This window comes from Bos mutus, chromosome 14, assembly GCF_027580195.1.
Source record: "Bos mutus isolate GX-2022 chromosome 14, NWIPB_WYAK_1.1, whole genome shotgun sequence".
NCBI lineage: Eukaryota > Metazoa > Chordata > Mammalia > Artiodactyla > Bovidae > Bos > Bos mutus.
Window position 1 is genome coordinate 8,895,809 of NC_091630.1, and position 17,063 is coordinate 8,912,871.

The 17,063-nt window shown below is 38.4% G+C and overlaps 1 protein-coding gene across 5 annotated transcripts in view; it reads left to right on the top strand.

Moving 5' to 3' along the window:
- The window catches only part of SLC26A7 (solute carrier family 26 member 7), a 226,459-nt gene that overhangs the window by 125,475 nt on the left and 83,921 nt on the right, over positions 1-17,063 (top strand). For all 5 annotated transcript variants that reach the window (XM_070382933.1, XM_070382935.1, XM_070382934.1 and 2 more), the window contains 2 exons: positions 8,634-8,786; positions 12,824-12,906. In XM_070382933.1, the coding sequence (XP_070239034.1) occupies positions 8,634-8,786; positions 12,824-12,906 (236 nt within the window). The remainder of the gene's footprint in view (positions 1-8,633; positions 8,787-12,823; positions 12,907-17,063) is intronic.

A 17,063-nucleotide genomic window follows, 5' to 3' on the forward strand; every position in this document is an offset into this window, starting at 1 on the left:
GAAGTTTTATACTCATTAGAAGTCAAAATTCTCTAATTGATAAAACCAAAATCTAAAGAAAAAGTCTAACTGTATGACTTTTTTGAAGTCCAAACACATCTGGAGAATGCAATGAGAGGAAGAAGATTGGTCAAAACCAAATAAAATTTTTTATCAAATTTAAAATTTTTGATTGATAGTTGGTCCCACAAGAGGGAAAAGTTTAATGATTCTTTTCAATTAAAATTGATTTTTATATTGAGAACTAATGTATCTTTTTATTAGAAGGTTGTTTTCCCTATAAGGCACAATAAAAGTTACAAAAATTCCTAGCTCATATTAGCACTTGTGAATTTCTTTGAAGTGGTGCCAAGTGTCTCAGCCTGTAGTAGCCTATGATAAATTTGGCAAAGCTGTTTTCATTTGCATGACTTTATAAGAGTATCCTTCAATATAATTATGTACAGTTCTGTTCATTAAACCCAAAGCACAAGCCAAGCTTGGCAATATATTCAACTAACTTTTTGGGAAATTTGTATTTCCTTTCTCAAAATTCAGGTTTTCAGAACCAGAAAGCAATTTCATTCCCATTCCCATTCCCATCCATGAAGTGCAAGCAAAGCATTTTTCTAGTTTGAATATCCCTGAAGGCTATGAAGCAGGAACCAAGAATGTTAACAAAATGGGACAAAAACATCAGAAGGAAATCAGAACCAATGAAATATTCTCTTTTATAGAGAATGAAATCACAAATACGTACAAATAAGAGTTATATGTGGAGAACAAATCTACTTTGAAGACACAGGCCCCCTGAGATTTCTGAATCAAGAACACACTTTGGTGGTTTATGGAAACCCACATTTTCTCCACAGTTATTGTGACATTTCTATTGTGACTTTTGAGAACATTCAGTTCACCCAGAAAAATGGGCAGAATCAATTGAAGAGGAGAGAAAAGGAATATTCATCTGCAGCTTGAATCAATCAGTGACACAGAGGATAGAAAATGTTGCAGGTTTAATTTGGATATGAGACAATTATATGGAAATTAGTAACAAAGATTACCTTAAAATTCTAAATCTTATAAGGCAGATATTTTAGCAACTCAATTATCTTGGACTAAGCTCTCCATCCTGCACAATTCACTGAAGAAATATGTCACCATAAAATGTAGTTGTTTAACTGATTCAAATTAAACTTAGCTTTCTAAAGAAGGGATGGCTGGATGCCGCGTGGCCCTTGGCATGCTTGGCTGTGAGTTCAGGCCGAGTGAGTTTGGTGCTCCCGTGTTGTCTCTAGTTGATTAACATACCACACTTCCTCTACATCGTATTTTGTTTGGAGATTTACTGTATCCCTTACAGCAGTAGTTTCCTGGGATAAATTCCCAATGTGAGATGCAGTTATTGATCAGGAATTTGCATATAAAATGATGTAAAGAATAATAGAATGTTGTGATTTTTTCTTCCTTTTAGAGTTGTGTTTGTATTCATGAAAACACAGACTGGGGTTGAGCTTTAAACTTAATATCAGTCTTGTTTTCCTATTAATGTGTGCTACTTTGGGAAGTAGAGGCATTAGGGGAGCTTGATTTTAACAACAACTATTCTAAGTTATTTAATGATATAATGATATGTAGGCAAAGTTTATAGGTGACATTACATTCTTAAGAACAAAGAGAACTTTTACCAACATCAATTTTAGGATTATTATGGATGGCTTTAATGGTCCCTGAGTAGGAATCTAGATTTGTTTAGTGGTAGATTTAAAATATAATCAAGTAAAAGCAAGTTGGGGCAGAGAGAGGGTATTCCTGGGAAATTGTGGCTCATGTTTAAAGACTCCAGGGATGTGAAAGCTACCTTAAAAAACAAAAACCAAGGCTGGCAGCAGACTTTAGTCTCCTCACCTGCAAAGTGGAAGAATCAGACTAAATATGAGGCTTCAAAACCAGAAATTCTCAACAGAATAACCCACAAATGGATGGGAAGAGATTAGTATGCATCCTTGATTCAAGAATTGCTATAATAGATTTATTCAACAGATGTTGATTGACTACTTCATAGGCCATGAGGATGCAGTTGAGAAGTGACACCCCTTTCCCACAGCTGCTGCTGCTAAGTTGCTTCAGTCGTGTCTGACTCTGTGCGACCTCATAGATGGCAGCCCACCAGGCTCCTCTGTCCCTGGGATTCTCCAGGCAAGAGTACTGGAATGGGTTACCATTGCCTTCTCCGCCTTTCCCATGGAGTTTTATTGAAATGCTGAGGGGGAGGATGTGAAATAGGATAGGAGGAGACACATTGTTGAACAAGATAATCTCAGATAGTGTTAATGAAGGAAACCAGGCAGTGTAATTAAAGGCAGATAATGTGATAAAGAAGTAATTATGCTCACTTTGTATTAATTGGGAAATTAAATGAATCACTGCATATAAGATGGCTAGTCTAGCACCTGGAAATGTTAGTTCTCCAACTCTTCTCTAAGGTGCTGAAATTTAAACAATTTCACCCATTTTTCCCACCCCAGTCTGCCCTCAAACCATATGTTTGTGGTAAGTGAAAGTGAAAGTCGCTCAGTCATGTCCAACTCTTTACGACTCCATGGACTATACAGTCCATGAAATTCTCCAGGCCAGAAAACTGGAGTGGGTAGCCTTTCCCTTCTCCAGGGGATCTTCCTGACCAAGAAATCTAGCTGGGATCTCCCGCATTGCAGGAGGATTCTTTACCTACTGAGCTATCAGGGAAACCCATGTTTGTCAGAGGGTTATGCCGGGGTCCAGCCCCGGTTGATCCAGGGAATTCGAAGCAGGGACGGCGTCGGTGATCAGGAAACTTCAGCTTATTTAAATGTAATTAAAGATGTAAAGAGTGGTTAAATAAGGATAGCTCAGTGAGGAAATTCAGTGGAGAAAAGAGGCTGAAATATGGATAGCTCAGTGAGGAAATTCAGTGGAGAAAAGAGGCTGAATAATTCAGCCAGAAGGTGAGAGAAAGAACGACATGGGGAGACCAAGTTTCGGTGAACAAGGCCTGCACTTTATTTTCCAAAGTAGTTTTTATACCTTAAGTTATGCATAGAGGATAATGGGGGAAGGGGTAGAGTCATGCAGTAAGCCAGGCTTTTCTTTCTGCAGACTTATCATATGCAAAAGTTTAGGTGATTTGCATCATCTTCTGGCCCGGAGGCCTGTTAACATTTTAAGAAACTTATTTTTCTCTACAGGTGATTATTCTGAAGTCAGGCACTACCCTTCAAAAGCATTAAAGTTGCATTCCTATAGGGCAAAGGTGTGGTGGGCTGTAACAAGAAAAAGAATTAACTCAAGGGTCCCAGGTTACAAACATTAAAGCTACTACTTACACCAATTATATTAATCAATACACTGCCAGGGACACAGCAGGTAAGGGATATGGAGACTTAGCAGCAAACATTGGCCCAACAAGTGAAAAACCCTTCACCAATACAATTTCTAATCAATCTTTTAACTGCTCAAAGGAATCTGTATTCAGACAGTTTAGAACATCTCATGCCTCTCACAGTTGGGAGGCTCTGAACAATCACATGTGGCCAGAAAAACCTATTCAGGCAGGCTAGAGGACTTCCAAAGGAGTTTGTAGGTTGAAACACTGTCACACCCAGGAACTTTATTAACTGGAGCTATAAGTTAACTCTTTTTTCAGAGGGAGGTAATGGGGACAGCCCCCCGTAAAGTCAGAGGTGTAGGTGAGAGCACAAAGCAGAAAATAGGCAGACTCTGGTTTTGGGGGTAGATGCTCGAGAATTTCCAGGGGGACTCCTGAGGCTCGATCCCGCCTTTGCGTATGCCGAGCCTCCTTCCTCATGACCTTTGTCATGGGTGGAGCTCCTGCTCCAGGCAGGGTTAATATAAAAGTGTCTTGCAATTTGAGGTGGTGAAAAGGAATTAGAGTGATTGCACTGTATAGACACAAGTATACTTTCACCAAATGTGTATATGTTAAAAAAAAAAAAAAGAGTCATGGTTCCCTCTTCTCACAGTTTTTGCATTCAGGTAGGAAGGCTTTGTTTCTTTTCTTTGACTGATGTGATCCTGCTGCTAAAGAGCTTATTTGCTGAGAAGTAGCCAGGTGGGTGCCACCACTAACCAGGATCAAAGATTCTACGTTCCATGATAGTCTCTCTTTCAAAGTGTGGCATCTCCTCTGCACACATCCTATGGGGAAAAGGAAGCACCAGGGAAGTATGGAAAAATTGTTTCCTGAATTGAAAGAAGAGACTAGTGTGTGAGGGATTGGTAAAATGGTGAACGTGTTGGTCAGGCGTTCAGAGAACCTGTGTCATGGTCTTGACTCTCACTCACAAGTCAACTCACCTGGGATAGGTAAGTTACAGATCTTTGCAACCTTGGCTTCTACATCTGTAGAAATTCTTAAAGATGTGGGAATACCAGACCGCCTTACCTGCCTCCTGAGAAACTGTATGCAGGTCAAGAAGCAACATTTAGAAGCGAACAGGAACAATGAGCTGGTTCAAGATGAGGAAAGGAGTACATCTAAGCTATATATTCTTACCCTGCTTATTCAGCTTATATGCAGAGTACATCAGGCAAAATGCTGGGGTGTATGAAGCTCAAGCTGGAATCAAGATTGCTGGGAGAAATACCAATAACCTTAGATATCTAGATGATACCACCCTAATGGCAGAAAGCAAAAAGGAACTAAAGAGCCTCTTGATAAAGGTGAAACAGGACAGCAAAAAAGCTGGTTCAAAACTCAACATTCCAAAAAATGAAGATCATGGCATCTGGTCCCATCATTTCGTGGCAAATAGGGAAACAATGAAAACAGTGGCAGACTTTATGTTCTTGGGCTACAAAATCACTGTGATGGTGACTGCAGTCATAAAATTAAAAGATGCTTGCTCCTTGGAAGAAAAGCTTTGACCAACTTGGACAGCATATTCAAAAGCAGACACATCACTTTGCCAACAAAGGTCCATATAATGAAAGCAATGGTTTTTCCAGTAGTCATGTATGGATGTGAGAGTTGGACTATAAAGAGAGCTGAGTGCTGAAGAATTGATGCTTTTGAACTGTGGTGCTGGAGAAGACTTTTGAGATTCCCTTGGACAGCAAGGAGATCAAACCAGTCAATCCTAAAGGAAATCAACCCTGAATACTCATTGGAAGAACTGATGCTGAAGTTGAAGCTCCAATACTTTGGCTACCTGATGCGAAGAGCCTCTGTTTTGGAAAAGACCCTGATGCTGGGAAAGATTGAAGGCAGGAGGAGAAGAGGATGACAGAGGATGAGATGGTTGGATGGCATCACTGATTCAATGGACATGAGTTTGTGCAAACTCCGGGAGACAGTGAGGGGCAGGGAAACTTGGTGTGCTGCAGTCCATGGGGTTGCAAAGAGTTGGACAGGACTGACCGACAGAACAATAACAACAAGAATGAGTTACACTCAACTGGTTGATTTCTAAGGTCCTTCTAGCTCTGACAAATGTCTTCTAAATACTGCCTTTGTTAGGCACTATAGCTGAAATCCTTACCAGAGCTATTTGCCACGCTTATTTGTCTGTGATAGATATTTAGTCAGTTGTCTGTTTCTCTTAATGGTACAAAATTGTTGTTTAAAGAAATTATTGATTTATTCGTTTATGGCTGTGCTGGGTCTTCCTTGCTTTGCATGGGCTCTCTCTAGTTGCAAGTGGGGCTACTCTCTCTTGCAGTGCTCTGACTTCTCATTGCAGTGGATTCTCTTGTTGCAGAGCACAGGCTCCAGGCGCGGGGCCTCAGTAGTTCTGGCACACAGCCCAGCTGCTCCACAGCCTGCAGAATCCTTCTGGACTAGAGATGGAACCTGTGTCCTCTGTACTGGCATGTGGATTCTTATCCACAGCGCCACCAGGGAAGTCCCTCTTAATTGTAGTCATTGTTTAGTCACTATTACTAAAAGCTTTCTGTTTCATTTTTTGTTTTAAAATACTTTTATCTTGGTTAACTTGAAGAGAAAGGAATTTATTAGGGCATAGGGAAGTGAAAGTGAAAGTTGCTCATTCGTGTCTGACTCTTTGAGACCCCACGGACTGTCCATGGAATTCTCCAGGCCAGAATACCAGAGTGAGTAGCCTTTCTCTTCTTCAGGGGATCTTCTTTACCTAGGGTTGGAACCCAGGTCTCCCGCTTTGCAGGTGGATTCTTTACCAGCTGAGCCACAAAGGAAGCCCAAGAATACTGGAGTGGGTAGCCTCCCCCTTCTCCAGCGAAGCCTCCCGACTCAGGAATTGAAGTGGGGTCTCCCACATTGCGGGCAGATTCTTTACCTACTGAGCTATTAGGGAAGCCATATAGGGAATTCCAAAAATAAATACTGTGAGTCCCTTTGTCTTCTGTATTGCTAGGGCTGCCATGACAAACTGGGTGACTTAAAAAATGGAAATATATGTCCTCCCAGTTCTGAAGGCTGGAAGTGCAAGGTCCAGGTGTCTTAGGACTGCTTTGCTCTGAGGCCTCTCTTTCGCTTGTGTGTCAGCATCCTCCTGCCTGTTCACATGGTAGGACCTCTGTGCATGTGCGTTCCTGGTGTCTGTCTGTCTGTCTGTCTGTCTTCATCTCTTCTTTTTATAAAGACACTGGTCAGATTGGATAGGGGCCCACCCTAAAGGGGTCATTTTAACTTAATTACCTTTTTAAAAGCCCATCTGGTTGGATGGCATCACCGACCCAATGGACATGACTTTGAGCAAACTCCAAGAGATAGAGAAGAACAGGGAAGCCTGGCATACTGCAGTCCATGGGGTCACGAAGAGTTGGACGTGACTTAGGGAGTGAACAACAGCAAGTGTTTGTAGTGAGAAAAGAGGAATGTGAGTTCTTTCTCTCCATGTTATTATGCTTATTCAGGGTAAAAGCTATTCCTATTTACATTTGTTACTATTACCATATTAAGTGAAAGCTTTTATTAATTCAGTATAGAGTGCCTGATATCTGCCAGACACTATTTTAGGACTTGAGACTCCATCATTGAAAAAAAAAGGATTAGGAATGACAAAATCAGATAAAAACACATTATAAAGTAATGTATATGTATAAATGTGTTTGTGTATGTAAATATCTGTTAAGTGCTTCAGAAAAATCTTCTCACTAAAGAAAATAATGAAAAATTATATATATATATATGATTGATAGGCTATTTCATTCTTTGAAATATCTCAAAATTGATTTGTTTATGTGTACCAATGTATTTTTTATTTCATGCCAAATTATATTAAATGGACAATTTAAAGAATTACTCGGAGAAGGCAATGGCCCCCCACTCCAGTACTGTTGCCTGGAAAATCCCATGGACAGAAGAGCCTGGTAGGCTGCAGTCCATGGGGTCATGAAGAGTCGGACACGACTGAGCGACTTCACTTTCACTTTTCATTTTCATGCATTGGAGAAGGAAATGGCAACCCACTCCAGTATTCTTGCCTGGAGGATCCCAGGGACAGGAGAGCCTGGTGGGCTGCCGTCTATGGGGTCATACACAGTCGGATATGACTGAAGTGACTTAGCAGCAAAGAATTACTAGTATTATAGTCTCAAAGTGAGCTAAACTCATATTTTAAAAAACAGATTGGCTTGGTTTTGATGAAATAGTTTACTTATTTATCCATACATACATTTATCCATACATACATGAACTATCTTTGCTTCTCTGAGGTCTCAGTTCAGTTCAGTTCAGTCACTCAGTCATGTCTGACTCTTTGTGACCCCATGAACCCCAGCACACCAGGCCTCCCTGTTCAACACCAACTCCCAGAGCCTACCCAAACCCATGTCTATTGAGTCAGTGATGCCATCCAACCATCTCATCCTCTGTCGTCCCCTTCTCCTCCTGCCCTCAATCTTTCCCAGCATCAGGGTCTTTTCCAATGAGTCAGTTCTTCGCATCAGGTGGCCAAAGTATTAGAGTTTCAGCTTCAACATCAGTCCTTCCAATGAACACCCAGGACTGATCTCCTTTAGGATGGGCTGGTTGGATCTCCTTGCAGTCCAAGGGACTCTTAAGAGTCTTCTCCAACACCACAGTTCAAAAGCATCAATTCTTCAGTGCTCTGCTTTCTTTATAGTCCAACTCTCACATCCATACATGACTACTGGAAAAACCATAGCTTTGACTAGACGGGCCTTTGTCAGCAAAGTAATGTCTCTGCTTTTTAATATGCTGTCTAGGTTGGTCATAGCTTTTCTTCCAAGGAGCAAGTGTCTCTAGGCAAGAATAAAGCAGATTCTTTACTGCTGAGCCACCAGGGAAGCCCTTAACAGAGCTTATAGTTATTTGAGAGCCCTTATTTGCTTTTAATAGTGAATCTGCATGAGTTTTAGATCTCTGCCCATTGAAGTGACTGAGAAGTGTTGTATTGTCCTTATATAGGAAGGAATAAACACTGAGTTTGGTGGACGAATCAAGGGGAAAGCAATTCTGTACATGCAAATGAATCATAGCCTTATCTGTATCAGCCCTGACTGATATACCCTTCTACACCCCACTGTTTCACTCCTCTCCCTTTAAGCTGTTTTTTTGCAAGACATCACAGAGTTCATCTGGGGCCAGGTTTTAATTTTGGTATATTGTGAATGACCCTGAAATTTGTTTGTATTTTTCCTCATTACTGTAGATCTATGCATATATCTTTAAGAACATCAAGTCTGTGCAACTTGAAGCGCTGCTCTTATCCTTGCTAAGCATCGTGGTGCTTGTACTGGTTAAAGAGCTGAATGAACAGTTTAAGAGGAAAATTAAAATTGTTCTTCCTGTTGACTTAGTTTTGGTAAGTACAAAATGAACGTTTAACTTTCTTCTCTGCAATGCTTGCAACTGCTGTGGATAATGTGCAAAGGCCCACCTTATTGTCCATAGGAACCCACAATTAGTCCTGTCTCTCATTAAAGCAGGACAAATTTGGCTATACATTCATGTAAAGACAGGAAATATTTTGAGTCAATAATTTAAAAGAGGCACACATGTTTCTAATTTTTGCAGAATTTCTCATATGCTTGTATATTTTCAGATAAATAAGAGAACATATAGCCTAAAATTCTAAATATGGAGACATTTCTAAGGATGAGACTCAAAAGATCTCTGGCATGATTCTCCATAAAGCAATAAAAAGTGAAACCACATCTTTTTGATATGGCATCTATATGCTGCATAAAGTATTATCAATCAATAAATGTCCGTTAATGGTTGATAGATTTTTTATATTTACTGACCTAATTTTTCTTTGTTGAAAGGATATTCTCATAATTTTCAGTGGCCAAGGCTGATTCTCTGAGATATTTTTGTTGCTGTACTTGGCAAAGCAACAGATTGTACTTTACTCCTAAGGCTTATGAAATTAAAAAATACATTTTGAAATTTTAAGAGCCTGTAATGGGAACTCTTTTAAAAAAATTATATTTATTTATTTTTGCTTGATTGATGATTGCTGTACAATATTGGTTTGACTTTTGCCGTACATCAACATGAATCGGCCATAGGTATACATATGTCCCCTCCCTCTTTAAACTCCCTCCCATCTCCCACTCTTTCCCACCCCTCTAGGTTGTTACAGAGCCCTGGTTTGACTTTCTGATGGGAACTCTTAACTAAACAAAGCATTACACTGAAAATAAAATGTTAGGCAAACCAGTCTTCTAATTTACTTATTATTAATTGGCTTTAGTTTCTTTTTATTGGTGATAAGTAGTGTCTAAATAATTTCACCTATTGAAATATTACTTCATACTATTGAAATAGTATAGGTTTTATTTATATGAACATAAGGCTCAGTTCAGTTGCTCAGTTGTGTCCGACTCTGTGACCCCATGGACTGCAGCACAGCAGGCCTCCCCGACCATCACCAACTCCTGGTGTTTACTCAAACTCGCGTCCATCGAGTTGGTGATGTTGTCCAACCATCTCATCTTCTGTCGTCCCCTTCTCCTCCCACCTTCAATCTTTCCCAGCATCAGGGTCTTTTCTAATGAGTCAGTTCTTTGCATCAGGTGGCCAAAGTATTGGAGTTTCAGCTTCAACATCAGTTCTTCCAATGAATATTCAGGACTGATTTCCTTTAGGATGGACTGGTTGGATCTCCTTGCAGTCCAAGGGACTCTCAAGTGTCTTCTCCAGCACCACAGTTCAAAAGCATCAATTCTTCGGTGCTCAGCTTTCTTTATCGTCCAACTTTCACATCCATGGATGACTACTGGAAAAACCATAGCTTTGACTAGATGGACCTTTGTTGACAAAGTAATGTCTTTGCTTTTTAGTACGCTCTCTAGGTTGGTCATAACTTTCCTTCCAAGGAGTAAGCGTCTTTTAATTTCATGGCTGCAGTCACCATCTGCAGTGATTTTGGAGCCCAGAAAAATAAACTCAGCCACTGTTTCCACTGTTTCCCCATCTATTTCCCATGAAGTGATGGGACCAGATGCTATGATCTTTGTTTTCTGATAGTTGAGCTTTAAGCCAACTTTTTTACTCTCCTCTTTCACTTTCAAGGGGATCTTTAGTTCTTCACTTTCTGCCATAAGGGTGGTGTCATCTGCATATCTGAGGTTATTAATATTTCTCTCAGCAATCTTGATTCCAGCTTGTACTTCCTCCAGCCCAGCGTTTCTCATGATGTACTCTGCATATAAGTTAAATAGGCAGGGTGACAATATACAGCCTTGATGTACTCCTTTTCCTATTTGGAACCAGTCTGTTGTTCCATGCCCAGTTTTATCTGTTGCTTCTTGACCTGCATACAGATTTCTCAAGAGGCAGGTCAGGTGGTCTGGTATTTCCATCTCTTTCAGAATTTTCCACAGTTTGTTGTGATCCACACAGTCAAAGGCTTTGACATAGTCAATAAAGCAGAAGTAGATGTTTTTCTGGAACTCTCTTGCTGTTTTGATGATCAAATAGATGTCAGCAGTTTGATTTCTGGTTCCTCTGCCTTTTCTAAATCCAGCTTGAACATCTGGAAGTTCACAGTTCATGTATTGTTGAAGCCTGGCTTGAAGAATTTTGAGCATTACTTTGCTAGCATGTGAGTGCAGCACTTTCACAGCATCATCTCACCTACAATGGGATTCATGGGTATATACATGGATATTTTTGCCCCAGCACCCAAACTCCAAACACATCTCCACTTTTCACCCACACAACTGTCCCTTGGCCTTTCCTTGGACCATGCTGGAGGGGGAAACCTGGGGAAGGTATCTGGAAGCAGACTTTGGCAGGAAATTATAGATTCCTGGGAATTCAGTGTATGATACAGAAATATGAGGTTTGAGTTAGGTACCTCCCTTTGTCCCCACAAAACTCCCACTTTATGAGAAGAGTTACAGTTGGAAGATGGCAGGTTAGAACCTTCTAAAGCACTGTCTGAAAGACAAAGTTAGTGACTTAAGTTACTTAATTGTAATATCGGCTCTGTGTATTGAACACCATGCATTCTTCCATTTTCAATAAGGATTCAGCATCTTGTGGCTATGGTATATTTTCTTTTACAGCTCACAGTATTTTCTGATGATGTAAATATTTCATGAAAATTATTAGCAATTAAAATGTATTAACTGGCTTAGAATTTCTTGAATACATTCTGATTTTTGAAATCAGAAATTTTTGAATACTTCTGATTCCAACCTAATAGCCTGAGTTTTTTACTACTACTGTATTTAGAAAGTACAATTATGTCATAATATTTATAAAGTTTGAAACTATCACCTGTTGAGTTTTATTGCCTTTAAAAAAATTCTCAAGTCTCCTTTGTTTTTTAAGTCTATTTAATGTTTTAAGAAATCTTATAAATTCAGTTAAATATCACAAAGAAGAGAAATATACAGTAAAAATCCCTACAAAGTAATATTATTGGACATTGTTAGATATTCCTTATTTTGCTAGTGTGTGTTTTAATACCTTTTTTCTGACCATGTATATGGTAAATTTATACTTTAGGTAATTAATGTGTTTCTTTTTAACAAAAAAGCATAGTATAGAAATGATTAAACAGATATCAAACTGATAGATAACCATGCGAAATTTCCAGTACCTATTAAATAATCAAAAGAATGAAGAGAATGTGAAAATGGATGGAAAACATTAAGTTAATATGACTGGTGAGAACAAGTCCTGAACAGAATTCTGAACAGACATTTTAAAGGGGACTGTGGATACTTGCAGAGAACACATGGCCTTGCTTGCCATGTGTCATACAATAGAGGGTCAGGCTCCTTAAACTCCAGGGAGGTAATTCAAAAAATACTGGGTTCAACACATTATTAACTAGCATGTTTTTCTCCAAGAAATAGCAAAAGCTCAAAATTCAAGATTATTCAAGGAGACTGTAAATCATCAATTACTAACCTACATTAAGAATATTGATGCAGCATCTTAAACTCTTTGGTGACTACTCCAATGAAAGGAAAATGTTCTGTGTTAAAACATTCTTTCATATCATGAGAGACAAGTATTTAGGTAGGATTGTGGTATGTGCACACATACACACACACACACACAAACACACATTCATATATTCTGTATTCTGCACCCCCTCAGAATCAGACATAATTGGGTTGCTATAATTGGAAAGGATATAATAAAAGTTGTATTATTGTAACACCATTTAATTTTTGAGACTGCAGATTAAGTGCTCTCAAATCTCAGAGGGATTTTTTAATTTACATATTTCCTTAGTTTTTAAAAATCTGTGCAACTGCTATATTACTCTTGATAATCATGGAGCACATGAATAATGTTTGCTTTTAAAAATAGTTTTAAGATGTTTGAGAGACAGGAATAATTTTATTTTTCTTTTTTTCAAATGGAACCACACAGATGATTGCTGCATCTTTTACTTGTTATTGTACCAATATGGAAAACACATACGGATTAGAAGTAGTTGGTCATATTCCAAAAGGGTAATGTAGTCTTTTTTCTTTCTCTCTTTCCTTTTGTTTGTTTGTTGATGGAGGAAGCCAATAGGGAGTAAGTGGGTATGAATTTTATTTCTTTCAAAGGCTATATGTGGTACAAAATTCTAGTTAATTTCTATTTTACAGTGATAGAAGCAGTTCACAATAAAGAAAAATAACTTCTTAAAGTGTGTATCTATTATTTGAAAAGTTGATAACTATTTTTTACAGTATTGCTTCAAGTAAAAGATTTGGAGATTATTAATGCATATCACTTGAAAAAGAAAGCAGAACACTGAATTTCCAAATTAGGGTCATGCTCTAGTCTTCCCTCTTCCACTCACACATTCCTATGACTATTTTTATTTCACTTAAAATATAGTAAAAATACACAAGCATCATCTGAAATAGCAAACATATAGACATGAATGGTGTGCACTGGTGAAAGACAGTGGAAATAGAAAAGAGAGCATGTTTCCCACCTGTCTTAAAGCCTTCCTTTGGACATGAAGAGAAGATTAACAAAAGGAAGACGTATTCACCCTGAAAATACAAAATAGAAAATACAAAAAAGAAAGCAACATCATCTTAGGGGAGAAAGAGGATGTCTTATGAATTATTCTCTTTTAATGGGCTGTGCTATATACCAATATTTATAGATTTGGGGCAAAATTAGAGTTGTTGGCTTCTCTATATTTTTATCTTCCAGACATAGGCCAATAGTGATTATTGGAATCATCTTGTGTTTTCTGAAGGGTTCTCTACTTTACCTTCAAATTCAGTTTATTGTTTTTTTATTCCTATAGGTTAATTTGTCATTATTAATAATTAGGCAAGCTTGATTTTCATGAAACAAAATTTCATATAGTTTGAAACACTTTTATGTATATGTCTTAGGGCCTGTAATGGTACAAATCAGTTTGACTTAGGGTTAAACTTGAGGGAGTGGCCAAAAATACCTTGCCTCTCCTTCATCTAGTCTAGTTATCCTTTATTTTGAGTGACTTTTACAAACTCATCTTCTTAAAGAATCATAGAAAAAGTATGGCATTGATAAGAGATGGAGCTAAGGTTGAATCCCAGCTCTACCATCACTTTGTGATTAAGATACATTTTTAAGAGTGTTTTCTTCTCTATACATTACACTCATGGTACTTGATCTGGGGATTGTGGGGAGAATTTAATAAAACTGCTACTGTGAAAGTGCTGAGCATTCAGTTTACATGCTCAGTATTACATCAATGTAAATTATTCCCCCTTTTCTTCTACTGTTGCCCCAGAGCGATTTTTCTTTAAAGAGAGGAGGTGAGTGTCACATAGCATCATCAGGGATAAATAAACAATGATACTTTGGCTCAAGTGGTCTTCAAAAAAAAAAAAAGACAATGGGTATTAGTTGGAAGAAATATTTTAAACAGTTGTTTAAAACTGAGAAACAGAAGTTGCACAAGCCTTGTAGCCTCATCCACCAGAGGGCAGACAGAAGAAGCAGGAAGAACTACAATCCCGCAACTTCAAGAACAAAAACCACAACCACAGAAAGTTAATCAAAATGAAAAGCCAGAGGATTTTGTTCCAGGTGAAGGAACAAGATAAAATCAAACTAAAAGAACAATTAAATGAAGTGGAGAGGGCAAGCTTCCGAAAAAAGAGTTCAGAATGATAGTAAAGATGATCCGAGATCCTGGGAAAAGAATGGAGAAGATGCAAGAAATGTTTACCAAAGACCTAGAAGAGCTAAAAGACAAAGAAATGGAGATGAAAAATCCACTAGAAGGAATTAATAGCAGAATAACTGAGGAAGAAGAATGGATAAGTGGCCTGAAAGACAAAATGGTGGAAATCATTGCAGCAAAGCAGAATATAGAAAAAAGAATGAAAAGAAATGAAGACAGCCTAAGAGACTTCTGAGACAACATTAAATGCACCAGCATTCAAATTATAAGGGTGCCAGAAGGGGAAGAGAGAGAGAAAGCACCTAAAAAAATATTTGAAGAGATAATGGTTGAAAACTTCCCTAACATGGGAAAGGAAATAATCAACCAAATCCTTGAAGTGCAGAGAGTCCTAGTTAGGATAAACCCAAGGAGGAATACACCGAGACACATAGCAATCAAACTGACAAAAATTTGAGACAAACATAAAATGTTAAAAGCAACAAGGGAAGAATGACATATCCCCTTGTATGTTTTATGTATTATCAGCTGATTTCTCAACCAGAATTCTACCAGTCAGAAAGGGATGGAACAATGTATTTAAGGCGATGAAAGGGAAGAACTTACAACCAAGAATACTCTACCCAGCATGACTTTGTTCAGATTTGATGGAGAAATCAAAAGTTTTACAGACAAACAAAAATTAAGAGAATTCACTAGCACCAAATCAGCTTTACAGCAAATGCTAAAGGTACTCTAGGCACAAACTTAAGAGAAGGAAAAGATCTACACATATAAACCCAGAACAATTAAGAAAATGGTAATAAGATCATACATGTTGATACTTATCTTAAATGTAAATGGATTAGATGCGCCAACCAAAGGCAATGGATTTGCTGGGTGGATTAAAAAAAGACCCATATGTATGCTGTCTATAGAAGACCCACTGCAGACCTAGGGACACTCACAGACTGAGAGTAAAGGAATGGGAGAATATATTCTATGCATGTGGAAATTGTAATAAAACTGGAGCAGCAATACTCATATCAGAAAAAATAGGCTTTAAAGCAAAGGCTGTTGTAAGAAACAGGGAGGACACTACATAATGATCAATAATTCAATCCAAGAAAAAGATAAAAATTATAAATATATATGCCCAACATAGGAGCACCTCAAAACAGAACCCATTTGCAGAGCAGCAGTGGAGATGCAGACATAGAGAAAAGACTTGTGGACTAGAGGAGGGGGACAAACTGAGAGAAGAGTATGTAAATATACACATTACCAGTGTAAAATAGAGGGCAAGTGGGAATTTGCCATGTGACACGGGGAGCTCAACGAAGTGCTCTGTGACAAACCAGACGGGTGGGATGGGGTGGAAGATGGGAAGGGGGCTCAGGAGGGAGGGGACATGTGTATACCTGTGGCTGATTCATATTGATGTACAGCAGAAACCAACACAATATTGTAAAGCAATTGTCCTCCAGTTAAAAAAAACACAAACGTGGCAGCTAAACAATATGCTGCTAAATAACTGATGGATCACTGAAGAAATCAAAGAAGAAATTTAAAAACTAGAGACAATAAAAACGCAAGTTACACCTTCCAAAACCTATGCTGCTGCTAAGTCGCTTCAGTCGTGTCCGACTCTGTGCAACCCCATAGACGGCGGCCCACCAGGCTCCCCCGTCCCTGGGATTCTCCCAAAATCTATGGGATGCTGCAAAAGCAGTTCTAAGAAAGAAGTTTATAGCAATATACTCCTACCACTCTTACCTCAAGAAACAAGAAAAAAAGCCTAACCTTACACTTAAAACAACTAGAGAAAGAACAAATAAAACCTGAAGTTAAGTAGAAGGAAATAAATCATAAAGATCAGAGCAGAAGTTAATGAAATAGAGACAGAGAAAATAATTGTAAATATTGATGAAACTAAGAGATGGTTCCTTGACAAGCAAAATTGATAAACCTTTAGCCAGACTCATCTCAAAAAAAAAAAGGGAGAAAACTCAAATCAATAAAACTAGTAGTGAAAAAAGTTACAACTGACTCCACAGAAATACAAAGGATCATAAAAGACTACTGTGAGCAACTGTGTGCTGATAAAATGGATGACCTTGAAGAAATGGACATATTCTTAGAAAGATACGGTCTCCCAAGACTGAATCAGGAAGAATCAGAAAATATGGCAGACCAGTCACAAACACTGAAATTACAACTGTGAATAAAAAACTCCCACCAAACAAAAGTCCAGGCTCTGATGGCTTCACAGTCAAATTCTATCAAACATTTAGGAAGAGCTAATACCTATCCTTCTGAAACTGTTTCAAAAAATAGCAGAGGAAGGAACATTTCCAAACTCATTTTATGAGGCCACCATCACCCTGATACCAAAATCAGAAAAAGATACCACGAAAAAAGAAAATTACAGGCCAATATCACCGATGACCATAGATGCAAAAATTCTCAACAAAATACTAACAATCTGAATCCCACAATACATTAAAA